The 25,402-nt window shown below is 43.0% G+C and overlaps 1 protein-coding gene across 1 annotated transcript in view; it reads right to left on the bottom strand.

Annotated features, from left to right (window-relative positions):
- PIK3CG (phosphatidylinositol-4,5-bisphosphate 3-kinase catalytic subunit gamma) overlaps positions 1 to 24,399 on the bottom strand; it is a 29,817-nt gene extending 5,418 nt beyond the window's left edge. Inside the window, exons 1-10 of the mRNA XM_060108319.1 lie at positions 24,355 to 24,399; positions 20,201 to 22,207; positions 17,039 to 17,104; positions 16,701 to 16,926; positions 15,149 to 15,252; positions 12,516 to 12,662; positions 11,028 to 11,118; positions 9,973 to 10,103; positions 8,881 to 8,992; positions 7,512 to 7,669 (exon numbers count right to left, since the gene is read on the bottom strand). Coding sequence (XP_059964302.1) covers positions 7,512 to 7,669; positions 8,881 to 8,992; positions 9,973 to 10,103; positions 11,028 to 11,118; positions 12,516 to 12,662; positions 15,149 to 15,252; positions 16,701 to 16,926; positions 17,039 to 17,104; positions 20,201 to 22,207; positions 24,355 to 24,399 — 3,087 coding nt within the window. The remainder of the gene's footprint in view (positions 1 to 7,511; positions 7,670 to 8,880; positions 8,993 to 9,972; positions 10,104 to 11,027; positions 11,119 to 12,515; positions 12,663 to 15,148; positions 15,253 to 16,700; positions 16,927 to 17,038; positions 17,105 to 20,200; positions 22,208 to 24,354) is intronic.
- Positions 24,400 to 25,402: the final 1,003 nt, after the last annotated feature.

Below are 25,402 nucleotides of genomic sequence, written 5' to 3'. Positions count from 1 at the left end.
TTTTTCTTAAAACCAAACGCCTCCATTCTCATCTAGAAACAAAGTGGAAGTGAAATATTACTGTACACAGCTACAAAAATGAGGAAGTAGACTCGGGGCCATAAAACAGAAACGCCAGAAAAAGAATCCAGGCTGAGAGGAGAGAGAGAAACAACACTCACATATACTCATCAGTGAGAAGAAACGTCCTCACCCACCTAATTTTCCTAAATAGTAATGCAGCCTCTGTCTGCCACATTACTATTACTATTAGTTTTTCTCCCCTGTCTCCTTCCTCAGAGACAGGGGAGAAAAAATAAGGTTTGTCAAAGAGAATTTCACTTTTTTTAATAAAAATCAATGAGTTGGCTAAGCAATGCCTTTAGAAGTTATTTTGGCAAAACAGAGAAGGTCAATGATTAGGACCTAGTAATGCTGGAATCTGGTAAATCTGAAAGAAGAGTGTGTCCAACACTTGGTCGTGCATTTGTGGAGTTTGACTTAGGATTGCCATCTTTAAGGACTTAGAAATGATTCCCAGACTGGCTCTGTCTACCAGGGGGAAGGGCTGTACTGCCATCTTCTCAAAGATTTAGCTAGAAGCTCATTAGAAACCTAAAGCTACAATTAAACTGTTCTACTTTAGTCAACTATTCTAAACAGACTGTATGTATGTGTGTGTGTTTTTTTGTGCCTTGTTTCAAAAAGGGTTGAAGGTGCATTATTTGGATACACAAAAGTCACAGTAACATTAATTAAAAGTGGGTACAAAAAGCAACGGGATCCACAATGGGTTTGGAAAAGAGACTAAAGCTATACATCACAAATCCTATATTCTTGCTAAGGGCGGCCTTCAAATGTATCTTCAGCCAAAAGGGAAATTGAATCAGTTACTTCATCCAATGTTCAGAAGATTTAAAAAAACTGTTTGTTTGGGAGAAACACAACTTTTCTAACACCTGATAGAACTTTTGCAAGAGGATCTTTATAAAAAGCACACTTTGTAACGTGGTGAGTAATGTCCTCGATAATATTCTGTTGCAAGACAAAACAATTCTCTAAGAGAAACTAAACACTGAGAGAAGGATGCCAGTTAGAAGGTTAATCTCGATAAATGTTTAAAAGTAACAGGGGTCTAATCTTAGGAACCGAGTGACACCGCATGCTGGTGGATTAATGCACAAATCCAGTCCAAGGCCACGTTTCCAGTCTTGTGCTCATATCTTTTCCAGAAAAGTGATAAAATTTGGCAAGCTCATCTAAGTCCTAACAATTCTACAAGCCCACGCAAGTCTGCATCTGGCAGAGAAATCACACCGACATAGGCAAGCTTCTACCCATGGCTGATGCGGACACTTCTCTGAAGGCATCTTCTGATGGAGAGTGTGGACAGAGGAGGACGTACTGGAGTCTTCAGTACTGGAATACAGGAGGCTGAGCTCGACCTCGTCAGTGGGCCAGGATGTAAATCCCAAGAGGATGCAAATCCGTTATCGACTCAATATATTAGGAACAATTCAACAGACTCATCTCCCGGTTGACTTATAATAGGCCTTTATTACATTAATTTGTGATTAATCATTTGAGCTCCAAGTGACTTTTTTGCTTGGCTCTCTACCCCCTAATCCAGCCCATGCACTGCTTCAAATTGGATCCAAATTTCCCTTCTCGCCTCAAACTCCACTACACACGCCCACGTATACCTAGGTTCCATCCATTCTGGACGACGGTACTCTGTGTCCCTAAAATACTGATACTAAATCCTAACGTCATGCCCTTGCTCATGTTCTTCTTTCTGACTTCCTGCATCTGCCAGGCAAAATGAAGATGAACTCGGACCTTAAGGCCCCCGATAAAAACATTCCCTTCTCTCCACGGCCCTCTTCTACCCGCCAGGACAGGAGTCATTGCTCCTTCTGCAAACCGTTGGTGAAATCCTCACTACAGAGCTATGGGCGCATCTCTTCGGCTGAGCTCTGGGGCTATGCCCCTGCTCGCGTCGCCTGGGCCCAGCAGTGTGTCTAACACACCGCAGATAATCCGCACATGCACGACGAATGAATGCTTCATGTGACGAAGTCAAGGTCAATGTGGGGCAAGATTCATTGCTTTAAAATCAGGGTGAATTAGGGAACAGTCATATCTGAAGGGAATTCAACTGCTAAGACATAAGCCTTCCCTGGGCCTGGCACACGACCTGAGAGGTAGTCGTGTGTTGAATGGGTGTGCCATCTTGGATAGGGACAAACAGGGTCTGGTGACTCAAACAGGGTGGGGCAGGAGGCTGAGAAAGCCCAGCCAGGCAGGCGCCAGGTACAGGCAGTTGGAGGTATAGACACGTGCAGACGAGTAAGGGCCGTCAGAGCCTAGGACTGGGGAAGAGTGTCAGAGGTAAGGTCTCTGCGGCCCCCTGGTCCCTGTGTCTGGGTTAGGGAGAGCACGGGAGTCTCCAGCAAGGCGAATGGCAGGAGGCAGCGAGGCCTCAGGCCTAGGGGCAGGTTAACAGGACTGAAGGCAGAAGTAGTAACAACAGCCTGGCACCTGAGGTGAGAGCGAGACCACTGCAGAGGTGGACTCTGAACGTAGGTTCGTCGGAACCCGAGCCAGGACTCTGCGTAGAGACTGCGGGCAGGGCTGAGCCTGCTGGGTGAGGGGCCTGGGGATGCCCTGGCTTGGGGACAACCCTGCCCGTGGTGGTGACCCGGCGGGGGGCTGATGAAACTGGCCTCCTAGATGAAAGCAACACCGTGTAGGGGCTCCAGACTTCTATCAAACCCTACTTAAGAGTGACATCTAGGGGCAAGTGCCTTTTGACTACGCTCATCGCCGCCTACTGTGCACAGCTGTGCACGTGAAGGGGTTACTTGACTCCCCTGATTTCTTCAGCTGCATCTGACAACACACATTTGCTTAGTTCCTACTGTGTGCAAAGAACATCTTCACAATGCTTGCTTGCTCCTACAAGGCCAAGTTTCACACTCCTTGCAAACTGTCCTATGTTGAACGGACACTATAGGTTTATCCTGAGTGTCCCATCGGCACGACTACTGCTCTGACTGGGTAAAAGAAACAATGTTTATGTCACTAAGGAAATCGCCGCACAAATATGACTAGGCACCAGATGACACTTACAGGTCTGTATTATTTACCAAAACAGTAGATTTCATAATTAGGCTTACTTCCTCTCTGGATGTGTGGTATTTAACCGCATCTTGAAGGCTTATTAACTGACAGCCATGCAATGGCAGCTTGTCAATCTGCACCTGAGTTACCACTTCATAAACTCACAGAATACGACGTACTGTGGGGAAGGAAGAAACCAGAGGGGTTCTCTAGTCTCATTCATCTCCTCCCCGGGGCAGGAATTGCTCCTCTACCGACTGGTACCTACTGAGGGCATCCTAGGTCTCAGGACCCACGTGCGGGATGCAGGTCAGACATGGCCCTGCTGCCCAGAGCTGCTTCTGGGAAGGGAGGGACAAGCAGCAGATGGTGCCGGGAACTACCTGCTGTGATGGATGCTCCGAAGGCAACACGCGGTGCGCTGTGGCCAGGATAACACGAGGGGCCGCATCTAGAAGAGGGCTCTGAGGGATGACATTTGGGCAGAGGGCAGTGAAGGGTGTTCCAGGGAGGAGGCCCAGACTGGGGGCAGGTGCAGAGGAAGGCCGCCCGGACCCAGTGAGAGAAGGAAGGCTGGTGCCATGGGGAGAGGCTAGAGTGGGCAGGGGCTTGTAGGGTGAGCTTAGATGTTCAGATATGATTCAAAATGAGATGAGAAGCCACTAAATGGTTTAAAGTAAGGGAGTAACATTGTGTCTGCTGTTTAAGTTCAGTTTTTAACCAAATTCTGATGAATTTGGTCTTTAAGGTGATAATGGTTGAAATGGGACTAGAAGTCAGATCCAAACTCAAATTCAGAGTTTTTCCAATTATGATGTCCCCTCGTCATCCCTTTCCTAATCAAAACAACAAGTGAGAAGTACCGAGTTTGAAACATTTAAAGCTACAATGATACCATTGATGAGAGAGCTTATTTAGGTAAAAGACCAAATATTTACAGAATGAAGGAAAACCACTAAAATGTTGACAGTGTTATTTTTGGAAGGTGGGATAGTGGGTATTTTATATCCTGATATTTTTAATATTTTGCTGGCTTTTTTTTTTTTAAGGAAGCATTTGCTACTGTTAAAATTGAGAAAAAAAAAACCCCACGTTCTTACATAAAAGTAAATGAGAAGCCAAATTTCATTTGCCAACGATATCAATGTATTTGCATGTTGAGTATGTCTATCATTGTTCAGGGACATTTCAAATAAAGTGGTTCTAAAATACATTACCAGTGGGAAAACCATTGTTTAATTTTTTCTCTCTTTAGTAAGGGAGAGATTTTTTTTCTGTAGAGAATTGATTTATCAAAATCATCATCATTGCGATATATCTGTTTAGCACCCTGTGTGTAGGATGCTGCTCCAAAGGCAAACAGATAATCTTGGGTTCAAATAGTAGGCTTTGGTTTTATGTCTTTTTGTCTTATTATGGCTTGTTTGTGAACTCTGCCCTCTTTAGAAATAGCTCATGAATCTGGTCCTAGGCTAAACGAGCTACCTTGGACAGAAGAGGGAGGCGGGACAGAATCACACTTTCTTCTTTCAGTTCCCCTGACTCCGTCCTCTTACCATGAGCTGGGTAGGTTTTTAAGTCTTGGTGGAGAAGCCTCCCCTCATGCTCAACAAAAAGTGGGCCATCTCTTCTCCACCCTTCCCAACAGGTGATTCAAATGTGCTGCGTGCATTCATGAAACTTATCAATGCAAAATTAGTGATTTGCTGGAGACGATGCCTTTCATTCAAAATGTAACTATATGCAACATCTTCCAGCCTACCTGGAAATGGCAGCTTTGTTTTACAAGAGCCTGGGATGCTATTTAGAGAGTTGAGAGACGTGCTCCCTGACCTCGAAGGACTACATCTCAAAAAGAGAGCACAACACGAAGAAACAGAATATCTTCTGGAAGGCTTAGTAGTATGTAAAACAAAAAAACCAAAAAAACCAAAAAACTGTCAGCAGGTCTGAGTCAAAAGATGAAAAAACTCGCTGCTCATCTTGGTCAAGCTGGAAACTTTAGAAATTCTGCAGGTGTAGCATCGTACACATATATGTATATGTGTTCAGCCTTTTTCCTGATGTGACTGAGGAGGGTGGGAAAGGCTTGGAGACCAGCAGATAAGGGGGCAGGAGGGGGAGAAAGAGCCGGAACCCTTCACTTGCTCTTCAACGGGAACAATGCTACTTCGTTGTGTTTTATGTGTTACAGACCTGCTTGAGATCTCATTTCATAGAGGGCTTCTCAACCTAAACGTTTTCAAAGTTTGAGGACCCCCTGTGATGGATATGACAGTGGCAGCTCCGTTGATTGAGTTCCTGCTGTGGACTAGGCACTAGGCCAAGCTTTCTACATATTTCACATAAATAATCCCTAACAAAACCCCCACGTGAGGTGGGCCTTAGAATTCCCACTGCACAGATGAGGAAACCAAGGTTCTGAAAGGATAAGCAATGTGCATCACATCCATAGCGATGAAGCAGCAGAGCTGGGATTCAAGCTCGAGGTGACCTGCTCCAAAGCCCATCCTTTCAACTACAATGCCAGGCTGATCTGTTTAAGGCTAAAGTCCGTACCTTCAATCAGAGAGTATGCCAACACTGCAAAACATAGACATCTATATAAGTACAATAAAATTTACCAAGGTGTGTTTTTGGCAGTACGCATGCTGCCTAGATGTTGCTTTAATGAAAGAGGTTCTAAATGCTCAAGAAGCAAGCTTTGGTCACAAGAAGGATGGAGAAATGCTCCCAGATGGAGAGGACAGCCTCCCTGCAAAGAGTTGTTGCTTTGGGTGGAAGCTGCCCAGATGGGGAGGCAACCTCTGGGGGGCCTCCCCAAACCCCAATCTCTTCATTAAAGAATATTTTGAAACTTAAAATGACAACAAAAAAGACTATAGGAGAAGTACTGCTGGGATTTTAGGAGTGACACGGGCACTATAGGGTCTATGGGAATGTTGTCAACAACAGGACAGATGGGCAGTCGTTCTGGAGAAAACCACTGGCCAAAAAGACCTCGTGTCTGCCTGAGTGTTCAAATGGCACTACTGCTGCTGTGTTTGTTCAAAGGAGATGAACCCCACCTCCACGAGAGGAGAATTTAGTATTTCCCGCCTCCCCTTTAAATGGTAAAACTCTTCCAGGTTTGTGTGTGTGTGTGTGTGTGTGTGTGTGTGTGTGTATGTAACCATTTTTCTCTTCCAGGAAATTGTCACAATGTGTGACTTTTAACCTTAAAGAAACACAGGACTGAAATGTGTCAAATCCCTGGAAATAGTCTGAAACCCAGTTGAGTTTACGCAGAAAAACACACTAAAAATCCTAAGACCATCTGGCCGTAGAGATCTCAGTTTCTCTGACAACCACCCCTGGAGCTGTGAAGGGGAAGTCTGGTAACCACCACATCGAAAATCAGCCAGGAGAACAAACAAGCACAGACAGGTTTCAAAACAAGACATCCCAGTTCCTGTTCCACTGAAGGTCAAGGCGCATGTCATCTCTCAAGGTTAACGTGGTGCTCAAGTAGACACGCAGGAGGAAGAGTCAGTCCTGAAGTGCTGGTACCAATCAAACCATGTTTCAGAGGCGCTAAGGGAGGGGGCTATTTAAAGGGAGCCTGAGACAAATGTGCACATAAAGTAATCACTTGTTGCCTCTACTGATCTGTTTTGTGTTTGTATGGCTCTAAAATACGTATATTGCAGTAGCAATGATGACTTTTCTGAGTTACGTTCATTCACAGTTATTAAATTTGCAAGAGTGAACATTTTACTCCTTGGGTATTTGAAATACCATTTGATAGTCAAAAGTGAACGTAGACCAGGAAGGAATAGAAAGAGAAAGCCGAATGTGGACGCCCCCTCCAGGGAGCTGGGAGCCCCGTGGAGGACCTGGTGGACAGGTGAAGTGGGACAAGCCAGGGCTCTCAGGACAACCTGTAGTTGAGCTGACGAGGTTTCAAATGAGACAAGGGACCCTCCTTTACAAAAAGAGACAAGCAAGCATTTCCTGTGTTAGTAACTGATAAACACACACCTGGAGCAAAAATCAGGAGAAGCTCACCATCATTGGCGAGTCCTGAAAAATATACGTAAAATTTGCATCTTCTAGGCAACATCTTGATTAGGTAAATATTCAAAGGCTAAGCCTGCCTGCCAGGTGCTCTTCCTTAAAGCCCTGTCCTTCAGGGCCGTGTCATCCTGCTGCGCTAAATTCGCCAGTCTCACTGATTATGGAATGCTTTTATTTGCTGTCTGGTTTTAGGAGAGGGGCTTACTGAGAAGCATCATTTTGCACTTGGGGAAGGAAGAGAGGCGACTGGGGGGAGGGGGTGGGTCACACCCGAAGCGGGTGGGCAGAGGTGAGGGCTGCAGGCGCCATCTGGTTGATGTTCCTGGTAGGCGGTCGAGGGGGAGGCCAATTACCTGAAATTTCTGGAAGTGTAGACTCGTCTTCTTTCCAGAAGTCCCCATCACAAACAGGAAGTCTGGAGTTAGCACAAATGGCACTCTCTCTTTATTAATGCCCAGGAAACTTTTGTAATTCCCAAGAATGTGCCCAAAGTCAATATGAAACAGATTTCCTTAAGAGAAGAAAATGTCTGACGTCATTATACTGGCATCAGCACTTGCAAACAGCACCCTGGTTTGTTCATTTCTTGAAATATTTTGAAGTTGCCTGAAAATGAGCTATCTTGGGTGAGAGAGCTATTTTTACTCTTTGCTTGTGATGTGTTTTGTCTTAGCAGGTGTGTGTAGTAGTAGCCACAAAGCATTCTTTGAAACAAGCGTAGTTTTGATATCCTTCTGGTGTTCTTTCAATGACAGCCAAATGCCATTAAAAAAATTCTTGTCTCAGAATTATTCTTACAAATATAAACCAAAACTCTCTGGCTTATATGTCATCATTATACCCAAGACTCTCTTAGGCTCTTTCTGTAACTCAGGAGAGACTGATGTTTCGCTCTGTTTGGGGGAGGGGCAGTTACCTTTTACTTTTGAGTAGCAGGCTAGAAAGAAATCATTTTGAATCTCCTTTGGGTCAATTTCTACCACTGGCACCATCACCACCGCAATTCCCTTCCTCTCTTCTCATTTACAGAGCTCTCTATCATACGAATGATCCATAAATGCATTATCTCTTGATTCCCATACAGAGCTAGCGATTTACCCAGATACGGTGTTTTTTTCCAGACTCTACTCTTAAATTGGTCCAGATTTCTTAGAGGAAAATGTCATGGTATGCAGCCAGTACTGACCACTGTCAGAGTAGACAGTGACCCAGCGAGGAGCAGTAGGTGAGGAAGGCACGGCATTTTAGATTGAAGGGTATCAAAAAAAGGGTGACTCTTTTTGTTGCTTCTCTGCACCCTCTGACACTGTTGATCACGCCCACCTTCCTAGCTTTCTAGCTCCTGTCTGGCTTGTCCTTCTTAATTCTCCTTTGCTGCATCTTCTTCTGTTACTCACTCCTGGGTCCTCCGTAGGGTGGTCACAGCCTCTGTGTCCCTATACAGTAATGACCTCTAGATCTTTGCTCCAACCTTGAGCTCCATTTAAAAATTACTCTGTGCTGGGGAAGGCAGGGATGGGGGGTTAGTGTTTAATGGGTACAGAGGTCCCATTGGGAAAGATGAAAACGTTCTGAAGATGCATGGTGGTGATGGTTGTACAACAATGTGAGTGCAGTTAATGCCACTAGAGTACACACTTAAAACTGGTTAAAATGGTAAATTTTATGTTATGCATATTTGACCACAATCAAAAAACATGACTCTATAAAAAATAAACTCACCTGTCTCTGAGATCATAATATTGTCATTGTGTCTGTCACCTATTCCAAGAACAAAGGTTGCCACACAGTAGCCAGCGCAGGAATAAACGAATCTCTCCACCGCCACCTGAAACTAGTTAAAATGCAACCAAATATTAGTTGTGTCCTAACTACAAAGAGCAGCGTGAATCTATTACAAAGGACTCCCCAAAAGACACTGTTCTGGGAATCATTTTCAGAGAGCAAGTTGGTGGTACCTGATACCATTAATGGTCTGTCCATTAGGAGCCAACTTTCTCATTGCTCTACTTACATTTTAGGTGAAGATACAATGAATCACAGTAGCATGAGGAGGAAACAACAGTCAAAGGCCAACAGTAACTTAATCAAAGGGTTCACTGCCTTTCCATGCATCATTTGCCAACGCCAATACAGAACCTGTAATGATTCCTCCTTCGTTGGTGAACATATGTTTTGCTTGTGACCTCTTAAAAGTACGCACGGGTTCACAAATCCACATTTTAACAGACTAATAAATGCTACTAATTATATTTCCTCCCCGAAAGACTGCTACCCACGCAAATGAGAAGTGCTAATCCTCTACAACAGAATTTTAACCAGCAGCTGAACAGCTTGTGAAGGACTCAGCGGATGTACTTCTGAGGAATGGAAGTGACATTTTGAGCATCCATAATTTACCATTTAAATTAGGGTGCAGTGGTAAATTATAAATTACTTTTTAGGGTCTGTAGTGTTCCCAGGTAGTAAAGAGTTTATCTGTGGTAAATGAATTTTTCTGCTCAACGACAGAAATAGATGGTCATAAAAAGTGCTAACAAGTTATTTCCCAGAACCAAATTTTATGCAAAGCAGGCCTGATAATCAAAGGAGAAGCAAATGCTCAGCGAGGTCTGAGTGAGCACCTCCGTTTTGCACAGATCTGCTGTGTCACCAGGGGAAAGCGCTTAAACCCCAAGGAGCTCAGGAGGAAGGTGCTTCACCAGTGAGTCAGGAGGCATGGCACTGGTAGACCCCTTAAAAAACATGTCATTATTCTGCTGTATCATGATAACTTGTCAGAAGCCTTCAGATTGGGGAGAAGCAGGAGCCCACCTTTTCCTCAATAGGGCATTTCTCTTTGAGCCAGTGATTCAGGACTTCATCTTTAAAGGCGCCCGTGTTGCCCACTGTGCTTTGCTGAATTTTGGCGATCGTCGTGGCGTCTTTCACGATCTCGATCATTCCTGCAGGAAGATGCACAGAGTCTGATGTGAACTGGGGCTGAGTGCCTGACCCAGAGGAGGAATGGCTATGTCTTTGTAGAGTGGAGGGGAGAGAGCTTTCTTAACCACAGGGTTATTTTCCAGGTTCGTGCTGGTGGTTTTGTTAGGAGGAAGAGAAAGAAAAGGAGGCGGATAGGGAAGTAGTGTGGGACCTGCTTTCACTCTCCCTGAATGAAAAGAGGAAAGGGTTGGTTTTGAATAAGCAAAAGCAGTAATGTGCCAAACACATCCCTCTTCCCTTGGCAACCTTTGCCTTTTCCTTTTTTAAATTTCAGGGTCAAATGGGAATGATGTTCTCTACTTCTCAAATTGGAAACTTGACTAAAAATCTGTTTGATTGAAGTTAAAATGTGAAATGTCTGTTAAAGCACCTAAGAGGAGAGTATGTAATAGCTTTGATAATGTAAAGTCTGGGATGGTGAAACAAGGGACAGATTTTTCCATCTACTTTTAAATGTTATTTGTGAGAGAGAAGTTTACTGTGCAATGAAACGAGTGAAAATTTAGCGGTGGGGAAGTAAAGAGGAAGGAAGAAGTTCTCACTAAAATCATTTCCATGTACAGTCAGTCACAAGGAGTTGAATCATGCATTCATATATTTTCAACATGTCCGTATTAAACTGAGTCACATGCACCAGCCTTGGGACATCTTCTTCCTTTTTATATGGATCATGATTGTAAATTTTCCGTTATTAAATGCCTACACTGAAGGGATGATGGCTGCTTGGCATGCGGGATCTTAGTTCCTCAACCAGGGATCGAACCTGTGCTCCCTGCAGTGGAAGCGCAGAGTCTTAACTACTGGACTGCCAGGGAAGTCCCATGGGATGGCGGTCTTTTAAAATGAGATGAGCAGTCTATTCATCTTCTGAGGTCCCCACATACCTATTTTGTCACCAGTTGAAATGCAACCATATGGCAGGAGGCACAGATCCAAAGATTCAGTCTCCCAAATGGACTCCATGATTCGTAGAATCTGGGCATCAAAACACAAAAACGTTTCCATTATAAATATGTATTATTCTCTGTTAAAAACAACAACAGTCTTCTCTGGTAACACAAAATATTGAAGTGAACATAAAATATGTAAGTAACAAATGTACTTTTATTTATCAACCTGGTACTCTCATGTTTCCCTTCCTTGGGAGCCTGTTAATTTGGGTCCCTGAGAGGCACCTTGGGGAAGAGAATAGTTGGATTTCTCTGGGGGTAGGTTTTAGCCATGATTTATCTATTATTCAAATGTTCCTAGTTATGTGTATTTTACCACAATAGAAAAAGTTCCACTCTAACATCTTTACACATTTTTATCCATAAGGCACTCTTGGGCTACAACCAAGGCAACAGTAACGACGATGATAATGATAGCTGACATTCACCGAGGACTGTTTTATGTTGATCCTTTTTATTAAGCCCCTAGTGTGGGTATGATTACTGTTCCCATTCTTTTTCAGATTCTTTTCCATTATAGGTTATTACAAGATATTGAGTAGAATTCCCTGTGCTGTACAGTAGGTCCTTGCTGTTAATCTATTTTATATATAGCAGTGTGTATCTGTTAATCCCATACTCCTCATTTATCCCCCCACCCTTTCCCCTTTGGTAACCATAAGTTTGTTCTCTATGTCTGTGAGTCTATTTCTGCTTTGTAAATAAGTTCATCTGTATCATATTTTAGATTCCATGGTTTGCCTGTTTTAAATAAATCACATGAAATATTAGAAATTATGTTACTTCTACAGTATTAAACTAGGGTGTAGAGAATACTACTTTACAAATCTGCAAAGCTAACGTTTATGTTAGATAATATGAAAATGATCAACATTGATACCTTCACCATCCATCTTCTGTTCTAATAATCTGTTCACTCTTGTTATGTAACCGCATGAATTCTCCAATCACCTACCTGTTCATCTTCTCCCTCCTTCCTATCACATCATTCACTTCAGTTTGTGTATGTGGATGTGTACCAAAGGTGATGTATCTAAGGAGAGCATCCGAGAGTGTCTGGCTATGTCTATAGATATGAATAAAGTGGATACTTGGGGGTAAATAGGTTTCTATTCCATGTTACCACACTAGGAATGTGGTGTATAAGAAAGAGGTTAGGGGAGGGAAGTGTATCTGGTTATTCGGGAATGCTGGGTATGCATCTCTTCAGGAATGCACAGAACTGTGAGGCTCACTAGATTTCATATCTAATGGTCCACGGCTATATTCCCCCAGTGAAAACTCTATTATGTCACCTTTGATCACTGTTCATCATACAAAATAGGAGAATGGAACAGGGTCAGTAGAAGTCATGTTTTTAGATCTAGTACAGAATTCTTGTTTCAGATAGCTGAAAAAAAAAATTCCTTAACAGCAGCACACCTGTAAAATCAGCATGTCCTGGCGCAGATCGTCGCCGTGTTTAAAGATAATTCCAATTGTTTCATTTGACAGAGCTGTAGGGTCGGCACATTTAAACTCAAGCCACAGGGGCTTTTTCTTGGAGGCCATCACTTTACATTTTTCAATCTGTAAGAAAACAGCCACATGTTTCCCACACACAATTGAAGACACATGGTGGAGATGCACACCCTCTTGCAAAGCATCTCGGTAAACACCTCGGACAAAGTCCCAGTTGGAAAAGGATTTTCAATGATTTGCGTAAAAATGCAGAAGGCATTTTCACCAAATCCAAAAATGCTAGTGAGAGCAAGTTACAACACTTAAACCAGTGGCTCTCAAAGTGTGTTGCAAGGAACCCTAAGCATCTGTGGAGGTGCCTAAGAGGTGTGGCATATCCCATCGTCTGTATACCCCCCTCCCGTAGGACTCTTGTACTTCCATGTCCTCTCTAACAAAGAGCAATTGTGCTGTTATTTGTCTATACATATCTGGCCTCCCTCTAAGAATTAGTTTGAAAAAAAAAAGAGTTCTGTTGCTACCATAGTGTCTAAAAATGGTTGTCAAAAATCAGATGCAGTCTAATTCCAGGCCAAATGTAACAAGATGAAATTTAACAGCAATAGATGAGACTCTAGCATTCAGGCACAATGCCTGTCCCCTCCCCCAAACCCCCAGACGTCGAAATAAATTCAAGGTGGGAGAAAGGTGGTTTAGCAGCCACTCGTTCGAAAAGAGAAAATCTTAGGAGTTTTAGTCAAAAGTAAATTCACCAAGGATCAAAAATGTGACGTGATCTCTAAACAAAAAACCAAACACAATTTGAAGCTGTATTAATGTATCATTTTTCCTACCGATTTCTAACTTCAAAAGGACAGTGGATAGTGTGTGCTTTTGCTAGAGAGCAAGCTTACTGCTAATTGTATATAAAGTTAAACATGGATCAAAGACTTAAATGTGAGATTAAAACTATAAAACTTCTAGGAAAAAATATTTGTTACATTGAATTAGGCAGGGTTTCTCAACTTTGGCACTGCTGACATTTGGGGCTGGATAATGTTTTGTTGCAGTGGGGACTGTCCTGTGTATTGTAGGATATTTAGCAGCATCCCTGGTCTCTACCCACTGGATGCTAGTAGCATTCTCCCAGTTGTAACAATCAAAAATGTCTCTGGACATTACCAAATACCCCTTGGTGGAGGAGGTGGAGGTTCACCCCTGGTTGAGAATCACTGGATGAAGCAAATATTTCTTAGGACATGAAATTCATGAAGCATAAAAGAAAAAGTGATAAATTGGACTTAATCAGAATTAAAACCTTCTGCTCTTCGAAATACATTACTAAGAAAATGAAAAGGTAAGCCACAGACTGGGAGAAAATATTTGTAAACTATATACCTGATGAAGTATCTGTATCCAGAATATATAAATAACTCATAAATAAGAAGAAGGTGGTAACCTAAATTAAAAGTGAGTGGAGGGCTTCCCTGGTGGCTCAGTGGTTGAGAGTCTGCCTGCCGATGCAGGGGACACGGGTTCGTGCCCCGGTCCGGGAGGATCCCACATGCCGCGGAGCGGCTGGGCCCGTGAGCCATGGCCACTGAGCCTGCACATCCGGAGCCTGTGCTCCGCAACGGGAGAGGCTACAGCAGTGAGAGGCCCACGTACCGCAAAAAAAAAAAAAAAAAGTGAATGGAAGATATGAATAGAAACTTCTCAAAAGAGCATGAAAATATTCTCAACATCACTAGGGAAATGCAAATAAAAACAACAGTGAAGTACCACTTCATACCCGTTTGAATGACTAAAATTAAGAAGACTGATGATAACAAGTGTTCTCTAGGATGTGGAACAATCAGAACTTGCATACATTGTGGTGGGAATATAAAATGGCACGGTTGCCATTATAAAATGGAAAACTAGTTTGGCAGTATCTTATATACACACACATCCCATCTGACCCAACTATCGCACTGTTAAATATTTACTCAAAAGGTAAATGGAAAACAAATTGTGGTATAACCATACAAGGGAATATTACTCAGTCATAAAAAGGGATAGATCACGGAGACACACAGCAACATGGATGGATCTTAAGAGCATTATGCTAAGTAAAAGAATCCATATAGAAAACCTACATACTGTATGATTCCACTTCATGACATTCTAGAAAGGGCAAAATTACATGATAGAAGACAGATCTGTCATCCGGGATGGAGGATGGAAGGAGGAAAGGACCAACTGCAAAGGGATATGAAAGAATTTTTTCTATAAATTTCTATGGAAATATTCTATATCTTGATTGTGGCGATGGTTATATGGTTGTATACATTTGGCAAAACTCCTTGAACTGTACACTTGCAATGGATACATTTCATTTACAAATGGTTTCTCAAGAAAGCTGATTTAAAACAAAATGGATGGAAGATTGCCTGGTGTTGAGGTTTTTAGCATCTAGCAATTAGGGAAGGGCTTCTTGATGGAAGCCCATCTGGGGACTTTCCAGCTTCCCTGTCTCTCTATAAACGTCAGCTTTTATCCACTAGGCCCAGCAAAGCAGGCAGAGCCATTGTCAAGACATAAAGACCATGGAGAGACATCAAGGCGATACCTACCACCAGTGCTCCTGCTTTCAGTCCAGGGTCATACGGAACTCTGAAGCTTTGGGGGAGATTCAAATTCTGTAGGATTTCAAGCTTTTGCTTAAGTTGGGAAATAACTGTAATTGTCAAACACACACAAGAGTTTACGTGAGTTCAAGAAATTACCAATATCATCTCTAACATTTCCTGAGGCCGCAGGTATTGACAACATTCTATATATTTGGTAGGGTGAGGAACAGGAGAAGAGAGGCTAGGTTTCTGTCTTTGAGGAACTAACCATTGAGGGTGTCAGGATAAGTCAGGCTTACTGGGAGCAACATAACCACGTACACACATTACAACAGGGGACAGAAATATCTGAATATATATGGGATACCCAGACAGTCAGAGGGAGAAGGATGCTTTATGGATAATGGTAAGGAATTACTGTAGTTTTCTTTCCAACGTGTGAAGCTTTAAACTGCCCTCTGATTTGGGAAACAGGTATCAGAAGACCATATTAAATGGAATTCGGTTAGGGTTTGGGAAATTTTTTCAGAAGAGGAAGTTAGGTTGTGTGGAGGCAATATGACAGCCTCAGAATTGTGAAGGCAAAATACATAAATTAAAAACGACTGCCTGGGTACCAGACAGACTGGAGGCTGGTACAAATGTTGCTCTTTCATTCTTACAATAAAAATAAAAGCAAGATTATTATTACCATTATTATTTTTAGGAGAGACCATTATTGGTTTATTGGAAAAGATTCAAAGGCAAAAATGGCAAATCAAAATATTCAGAAATTTAAAATACTCGCTGAGTATGTTTGTGAGTGTCCATTATGAGCCATAGTGGTGGATCGAGATATACAAATGTGAATAAGAGATAATTCCTAGCTTCAAGGCTCATACAGTTTAATAGACCAGAAAGATATGTTAATGACCTTAATTTAATGTAGTATCAACCAAAACCTATGGGAATACAGATAAAGAGTGATTAACCTTCCTAAAGCAGGGACTGAGGGACAGGATTTCTTAGGGATAAGAAGACAACATTGGAACACAGAGGAGATGATATATATGTTTTTATAGGAAGAACATATATATAAATATATATGTACATATAGCTATATATGATGTATATGTATACATATATATAAAAAATTTAAAATAACTTCTCAATAATTCATTACTTTAAAAGACTGAGGACTTGAAAATTAGATGCATGTATTGAAAGATGGGGAAGAAAGGATATTTGGAAATAACTAATCTTTTTTGTGTGTGTGCATAGTTGCTCTTAAAAAATACATCTTACATCTGCATAATGCTGTTTTAAGTTTTCAAAGAGTTTAACATCTATTATACATTCATCATTAAAATATATATGTAGTTTTAAAAAATATTAACTTGTAAAGGGGGAACTTTAAATTCGCTTACTCCATGAAGACAGAAGATTAAAAAATGTATTCTTGGCTACCTTGAGGAAGGTGCGACTTGCGTTCCAGAAGGAGGAAGGATCACAGGACTGATGGCATTTGGAGATAAAGGCATTTGGAAAGAGAACCAAGAGAACAGAGCCACCGTACCTTGGGAACTGACGTCATACTTTTCAGCAGAGAGCGATTTAATATCAATGGTGACCTTTTGTAACATGTCAATTACTTGGACTTGCTGGGTGAAGTCGTGTAGCATGGCCGTGCCACAGCCCCTCAGATAGGCTTCCAGGATCACTGCAAACCTCTGCTGATAGTGCCTGGACTGGGCGATCTCACTTCTCAAGAACCAAAATAAGAAGTGACCAATTCGTTTGTTCTGAGGGTGAAAGCAAGAAGGTTGCCATTATCATGACTAATGCTCCAAATCTATCAGCCAATTCTCTGTAACTTTTTAAATGTCACGCTCTTATCAAAATGGAAGTACTTACTCTTAAACCACGCTTCAGCAGAAATCTGGCAAGGGCACTGTCATGGTATGGTTCAAATTTCACAGCCTAAAGGAAGAACACATTGGCATTTGTGGGATTGCATTCTCCATTGATTAATCGGGAAACAGGAAACGGAGAAAAACTCGTGCTCTGCCTTAGTGGGTTTGTATGGATAGGGCGACGGGAAGTTGAGCAGTCACTTAAGTTCAATCCTTTCTTTTCAAGGACAGTTTGGGCCAGGGTGAACCACTTGCAGAAGGACCAGGATTAGAAGCCAGAACTCTGGACTCACAATCACGTGCTTTTGATGACTTCAGAGAGAAGGGGTGAGGGCTTTTGTTCCCATGAAGGCTTACCTGATTTGCTGGAAAGATAGAAGGGAAAGGTGGAGATGGCTATAACATATCTATAAAGGTGGAAGGGAAGAACGTTTGTTGGAAAGAAAATAGACAGTGGGGATACTGTACATGCAGGAAGAGAAATGTTTGTTAGATGTGAAGATCCTAAAAATCCTACAGCTTCTCTTCTGCTCAAGTTGTGTGGTTGGCCTCTCACTGGCGAGTCACTGTACTGCCTCCCAGGTTCCTACTGCAACGGAAGGGTCATTACTCCCCGCCATAATGCAGTGTATACAGGGCTATTTGTCTGAAAATCTCTTGTTTTATCTGGCTCCTCAGGTTCAGCAGTGTTTAGTAGTTTTCACATCACTTGGCTAATAACAGAGATATTCACATAGGTGGCAGCCCTGTGACTCAGGAAGAAGAACCAATGACAAGTGAAAAATAGGGGCTGGACCGAAAACAGGGCCCAGCTGGGTGGCTGTCCCAAGCTCGCCCCCCCACCCCCGCCCCTGCCCGCTGCAGCCTAGCCAATTAAAAATAAAACATAAAAAATAATTAAATTCTGATGGGTGCATGGATATTTGTTACACCATTCTCTACTTTTCTGCAAGTCTGCGATAGTGCATAATTTTAAAAGCAGTAAGACTAACAAAAATTGATTATTAGACATGCACATATAAAATTACAGGGTAGATGTCACGTATAAGCATAAAGGGAGGTTTAAAATTAAATATCTCAGAGTATCTCCTTTATAAATAGATACGGTCTATCCTTTTTTCCTAAGAAATAAGAGATATTCCCATTCCACTTTCTGTTTTAGGGCCTGGGGGCTTTTTGGTATGATTTCCAATCCTTACTCTGGTTTTTCAGTTTGGAAATGATCAGAACAATACCGACTTGATAACATTTCAATTATCCCCATGCTTTCAAAGGTGAGGTGTGCTCTAACTGGTGCCACAGTAACTGCAGCTAAGATCTGAATTCTGAGACTGTGGTTATTTAGCCACCAGTAGTCACTTCAGAAATGTTAAGTTTCTAACCCAAACGTGAGCCTTTTTGACATTCTTCATGTTTCACTTCTGTAAAGATGATGAAGATCTCAACCAGGAGACCATTTTACTTAGGAATGAATGAGTCATTTGGCCATATCTGCAGTGTCTCAAATAGTTTTACAAATGACTTCTCTTCTTCAAATTTAGGACCACAGATTCAATGTTAATATTACTTATTGACCTCTTTCACTTAAACATTTCCAAGAAGAACACTATTCATTTTCCAACGCTGCAAAGTTTACTTGTGAAAATGACAATGTAAAATAATTCATGATAGTCTTGGGACTTGGAACAGATCTCATACAAATTTGTTTTATTTTCTTTTTGTTATGGAGAGCTACAAAACTGAGGATACTTTGATTTTTCTAAAATTTTCATTAGTGTTTATGCCGGCCTCTGAACTCATGGCAGAGAAAAACATCGGTTATATTTGACAGATGAAAGCAAAGGCCAAATATAACGTTTCAAGTATCTGCCTAATGGGACGGTGAAGATTCAAAGTTGAGAGTATCCAAAATTCGCATCAGAAAACTTCAGAAACTTCCTATAAATATAGATAATGATTAGACAGTTTGGTGTCCACCAGTCAGCCTGGCTAATCCTAACCATCTCAGATCAAACATCACCAACTCAGAGCTGTCCCTGGCTTCCTCAATCTAAATCAAGTGTCCCCAGAACCCCTGACTCTTTTCTCATAACACTCTGTAGCTTTTCCCCAAAGTGTCTGTCACAACATGTTACTCAATATCTGCCTGTATGTGTACTCATTTGGTGTCAGTCTTCATGCACCACAAGCTACATTAGGGCAGAGTCCAGCCCTGTTTTGATCACTGCTCTATATCCAGCAACCAGAACAGAGGAAGCATTCAGTCTGTGTTGTTGAATTAATGAATGAACACTTCTGCTCTCTAAAATAGAATTCCCTTCCAAGTCCTTTCCTTCCTCTTCCTTGTCAAGCAGCACAATATAATTTGAGAATGGCTATCGTGAGCAAGAGAACTCTTCCTCCTTTCTTTAACGTCCTAAGGAAACCCTTGATTTAGTCAAGGGTTTAGCAAATGATTTAGTCTCTCTGGACCCCAGGGAAAGGCATGTGAAGAGGAATGGACACACAGTACCAGACCTATCTAAAGAGAGGTGCTTTCAAGGTCCCATGCAGATATGAGATGTTACTCTACGAATTGTGATAAATACAATCAGAGAGTATGACGTTTTTCCTCTAGGACACACTATCCTGACACTGCTGGGTTGATGCCAGATATTGGGACGCAGTGAAAAGAGCAGGGCCAGGAGTCAGACCTCCTGGGTTTGAATTTGTCTTTCAAAGTAGGTGACCTTGGGCACATTACTTAGCCTCTCTGTGCCTCAGTTTCCTGATATATAAAATGCAAATATTAACTTGACCTCTATCATCGTTGTTGGGAGAGTTAAATGTGATAATACACGAAAAGCATGTAGATCACCTGCAGCCTTGGCACAAGGGAGCATTTGATAAGTCAAGTCTATCATTGATACAGTAAATGAGAACAAAGTATTCCCACGGGAACGGTTCTCCTAAAAAGCAGAAATATTAATGTCATCAAAATGCTTGTCAACAAGCCCTCAAAGACAGTAAAAAAGTAAATGGAACAGCTTACTACTTTTTGAGGTAGTTTCATTAGATCTCCTTTGACTGATCGTGACTCTCTGGACAAGGGGCATTGGAAGACAGCTGAATGGGGCACCTGTGCATATGCAGATAAATCCCTTGAGATGAGTGCATCCCCTACCTGGACCAGCTGGAGCAGGTAATGTAGCACGTCATCGTCCTCCAAGCTCTCCAGTTTCTGAACTGCAATGGCTCTTACATTTTCATCCGAAAAGTTGCAGTCCAGGAGTTGCATTGTTAATCCAACATCCAAAGCACTTTGATCCCAGACCTCCCTTCTGGCTAACAGTTGATATGTTTTGGCCACAATTTCTTGCTGTCCCCATTTCACTGAGCTAAAGAGCTTAGGATATGCTTTGGGATCCTTCAGAGTTTCATATCTGAAATGCCAGAGCAACTCTTTGTCTTCAGCTGTGAGAGGGTTAAGCGGATCAGTGGCTATGATCGCCTCTAGTTGCTTCCGAAGCTGATTGGGCATTTCTGCTCGAACCCGGTCCCCTTCCGGGTCAGGGGTGGGCCGATGCTTAGGCAAGGCTATGGGGTGACAGTAATTGTCCAGAAGAATGGAGATGGACATTGAGTTCTCCTTGTCCGGGTTGGTGGCAGACGTGAGCTTGTCAGCATTGAAGCTGCCTTGGTCTTCCTCCTTCCCGGATAGCTGCCACATGTGGAGCACATACTCCCCGTGGCGCAGGAGGAACCGGTGGTCTATCAGCAGCAGGTTCACGTAATACAGAAGCTGAGCTTTGCCTCTGGACTCGGGACTGGGAGTCTCTGCAGAGGCCTTACCAGACAGAGCTGGAGCTTTGCCGCAGTAGATCTGGAGGTTCAGCAGAGCCCCTTTGGGTAAGTCTTTGATCTTGATACTGAATTCAAGCCACACATTCCAGAGCACCTCTTCCGTGAAGGGTTTGGGGCTGGTTCTCCTTTGGCAAAGGACTTGCTGCCCATACTGGATGTTCGCCTCCACAAAAACCGTGAGGTCCGTGTTCCGGGGCAGGACAGGGATATCAATGCCTCTGATTTTTACCCTGAACTTGCGGTCACAGTCCCACAGGGACACAGTGAACACGCTCTCATGGTCCTTCCCGTGGATGGTCAGCTGTTCATGGTAGCCGGTGACTCCAGTGCAGTCGTCCACCAGCGGCCACTCTTCCTTCCTCACCTCGTCCAGGGCTGGGTCTGGCGGAGCGTCAAGCACCAGGTGAATCTCTTCCCCATTCTTGAGGCACTGCCTCACCCACTGAAAGTTTTTGATGGGCGTCTCACCCACCAGGTACTCATCCCGGCCACAGACGCGCAGCACGAAGTCCTGTTCGTTCTGGCTTTCAGGGATGTCCATTAGGGACTTCTTCTTGGCCATCTTGGTAAAGAAGCTCTGGAGGATGGTGCCCGGGGTGTCATCGGCCGAGACCTTGACGGTCTGGCTGGTGGTGCTGCGATGAATGACAATGAAGATGTAGTTGTTGGTGATCTTCTTCAGCAGGTACTCGGGGAGGGGCTTGGACGTCACCCAGGGGTGCATGGCGTAGAGCTTGGTGTCGCGGCCGGCCACCTCGGCCATGCGCGGGGTCAACAGGCGGCGGCGCGTGAACTCCAGCTCGTCGTCGTGCACGTTGCTGACGTCGGTGACGTCGTAGCCAATGAGGGCCGTGAGCTGGCGCTGGAAGGCCAGTGTCTCCTCCGAGGGAGCCAGCCTCTGCACCATGTGGATCTGCCCGGGGCTCCGGTGCAGCACCTTCCAGTAGCGCAGGCAGTCCAGGGTCTGCACCACCTGGTACTTGTCGTAGATCTCGTACCACTGCCCTTTCTTCTGGTAGAGCAGGAGGAAGTGGTCGGGGCTGAGCCGGTGGTAGAAGTCGGCGGCCACGCTGGTCTCCAGCGCGCGCAGCCACACCTGGGCCTTCATCTGCTCCACGTTGCCGTGGCCAGCCACGTGCAGCAGCGCCGTTTCGGGGGTCTTGGTGTTGCGCTGGCTGGTGGGCAGCACAAACTCGATGGGGATGAGCTCCATGGAGGACAGGCTGGCCGCTGCGCTGCGCGGCTTCATCCTCCGGCGCCTGCGGCGGTTGTCCTCTCTCAGCACCACGTGCTGTTCATGGTTCTCCAGCTCCATGCCCTCTGTGACCTGGGAGCGGAGAAACAAGAGGGCTCAGTCACAGGGCAGGCACGAGCCCTTTATGGTTTCCCACGAGCTGGCAGAAGGAGAAGCTGTAGACAAATGACGAGGACGTGCGCACGAGGGTACCGGGGCTTTGGAATCCTGGCCCCCGCCACTTAGAACCTGGGGCATGAGCCCTTTAAATAATCTCTGAGCCTGTTTCCTATCTGTCAAATGGGGTCAGCAATACCTCAGAGGGGTAAGTAAGGTGACAGTTAAATAAGGTAATATACTTGTTGAGTATGGGCCATGGGTAGATGGGGATTCATGAATCATTCTCTCTGCTTTCCTTTTGTTTGAAAATTGAATTTTCAAAGAGAGAGGTAAAGCACTGATCTAGCACTGTGTCTGACCTGCTGTCATAGTTCTAAGTGGTAATTGTTGTTAAGCATACTGAAGCGCATGGATGAGTCAGATTATCCAGTTAAAGGATCATGTCCTGGTTTATAAGGTGCAACGGGAGGTGCCGAAAACCCCCCTCTGAAAATAGGCCTTTGACTTATTTCTTCTTCGTTTAGTCTCATTTGTCTCCTAGGGGACCCAGACACCTTGCCCAACTGGCCTCACAGTCCCTTTTCAAACTTTCTGGATCAGGTATCTGTTCCCTAGTCAACTTCCTGTCTTTGTTTTCTTTTCATTTTTTTCTTTCTTGTTAGGAGAGGTAGTCATTTCATTGATAAAACTCAGAAAGATCAGAATTGGTGAAGTTGCACTCAAGAACATTTGCAGATATTTAAAACTGTGAATCATGAAATGTGTAAGCATCGTGGCTGTCATTGCTCCGTTAGGGCAGTATCTTAGGGGAGTCCCCAGGGCTGTACTCTCCAAATATGAACATTCAGGTAATTTTAACTTTGTATCAGTTCATCCCATCTGCCTCTGGAGAAGCCACGGGATGGAAGGAAGGACCTGCTTTTGGGCCCCAATCGATTATTTAACTTCTTTTTGCTCTAATATTTTCATCTGTATAACGAGAATTCACCAATTGATTCTCAACAATTTATCCACTCTACCTTCACAAAGCATTTAAGTATAAATGTGACTTACTGCAGTAAGAAACTCTTCAAATAATGATTGAAATGCTAAACATCTTAAAATTGAAATATGAATAAGGTATTTTGATTTTACAATTTAGTATCCTTTAATATCTTGTAAGATGTTCTAAATAAGAATCAACTAGTGAAACAAAAATTAATGTTTCAGAAAATATTATTTACTTCTTAAAGGACTAATGTCAGTGACACTCATAAGTACTTATTTCCTTAAGAAATAGTGGAGCATTTGACACATACCAGAAAGGAGAGTTTGATTAAAGGGTAAGAAAGGCAGGTTTCATTAGATCCAAACTTCTGTACTCAGTTTAAACTTACTTTTAAAGTCAGTAGTCCCTCTCTTAAAATATTATGAAGTTACACTTAGTAAATACATGAAATCAACTGTCCCAAAGGACTGTCTCTTACAGCTTAAGACCTTCACTATGTGCTCTTTTGCTACTTTACAGAATAACAAAGAAGAGAACTGTAAGTTATGGGAATATTGGCACTAGCTTGAAATAAAATAGGTCCAAATTTAGGCAACATGCAAATACACAGCAATCACTTCTGCCTCCATGACATCAAATACACTTACAAGATACGAGGTGCAGAAGAAAACTGGCTGACTCAATACTCACTGCTTTCCTTCATGGTTGAGGCTGTGAAGCTTTCTCCTTTTACGAGAAGATGTTAGAAACACTGTTCAGTACACTCATCGCGAAGTTTGCACTTGTAAGAACGTGAAGGCTGCTGACACAGCCCCCCGCGCCCTCCCTCTTCCTCCCAAACAAAAACAAAAAAGGACCGATGCACCTGCAAAGCTATTGCCGGAACCTTGTGGATATCCACACACACGGGTTGGACTAGACAATGAAACAGACATTCAGTGGCAGTATCATCAGGTGAAAGACAACAGTTCCAGACAAAAATCTTCTGGCTGAGAAGGAAGTGTCACTATGCCGAGTCAGACCCAACAAAGGGCAAAAAATAGAAGGAAGCAATACCTGATAAAGCAGCGGAGGTGATGATGTTGAAGGATCATTTGTTTAATTTCTGAAAACAAAACAAATTCAAACCTACCCAGTGTGCTTCTAAACTCTTCCGCTTTTCTGGGTCTCCCTTCATATCCAGATGCAGAGGAAGTGTTGCAGTTACCAGGAAGGAAGTTTTAACCAAGTTGATTATACGTGTGATTGCTCATTTAAAAAGTGTCAGAAATGCATTTCCTGTTAAAGCACACACAGCCCAGCACGAACGTGAGCTAAGTTGACTATATATGTTTTTACTCTTCGAACTAATTTTGTCAAAAGTGTGAGAGTGGAAATGAATTAAAATGATGTAGACCTAAACCAAAAATACATTCATGAGACACAAACACACAGAATGTTTTTCTGGCTAGTTCTCAGTAGAAGGAAAGGCCTCATAGCCACAATATTAGCGAAACAGCCCGGTGGGGAGATTTTTACTTACATTTTTATTTTTTAAAACATCTTTATTGGAGTATAATTGCTTTACAATGTTGTGTTAGTCTCTGCTGTATAACAAAGTCAATCAGCTCTACATATATATATATCCCCATATCTCTTCCCTCTTGCATCTCTCTCCCTCCCACCCTCCCTATCCCACCCCTCTAGGTGGTCACAAAGCACCGAGCTGATCTCCCTGCGCTATGTGGCTGCTTCCCACTAGCTATCTATTTTACGTGTGGTAGTGTATATATGTCCATGCCACTCTCTCACTTCACCCCAGCTTACCCTTCCCCACCCTGTGACCTCAAGCCCATTCTCTACATCTGCATCTTTATTCCTGTCCTGCTGCTAGGTTCATCAAAACCTTTTTTTTTCTTTTTATATTTCATATATGTGTTAGCATACAGTATTTGTTTTTCTCTTTCTCACTTACTTCACTCTGTATGACAGACTCTAGGTCCATCCACCTCACTACAAATAACTCAATTTCGTTTCTTTTTATGGCTGAGTAATATTTCATTGTATATATGTGCCACATCTTCTTTATCCATTCATCTGCTGATGGACACTTGGGTTGCTTCCATGTCCTGGCTATTGTAAATAGTGCTGCAATGAACACTGTGGTACATGACTCTTTTTGAATTATGGTTTTCTCAGGA

This window comes from Mesoplodon densirostris, chromosome 9 (genome assembly GCF_025265405.1).
Source record: "Mesoplodon densirostris isolate mMesDen1 chromosome 9, mMesDen1 primary haplotype, whole genome shotgun sequence".
NCBI classification, from domain to species: Eukaryota; Metazoa; Chordata; class Mammalia; order Artiodactyla; family Ziphiidae; genus Mesoplodon; species Mesoplodon densirostris.
This window is presented reverse-complemented; position numbering and strand designations above follow the sequence as displayed.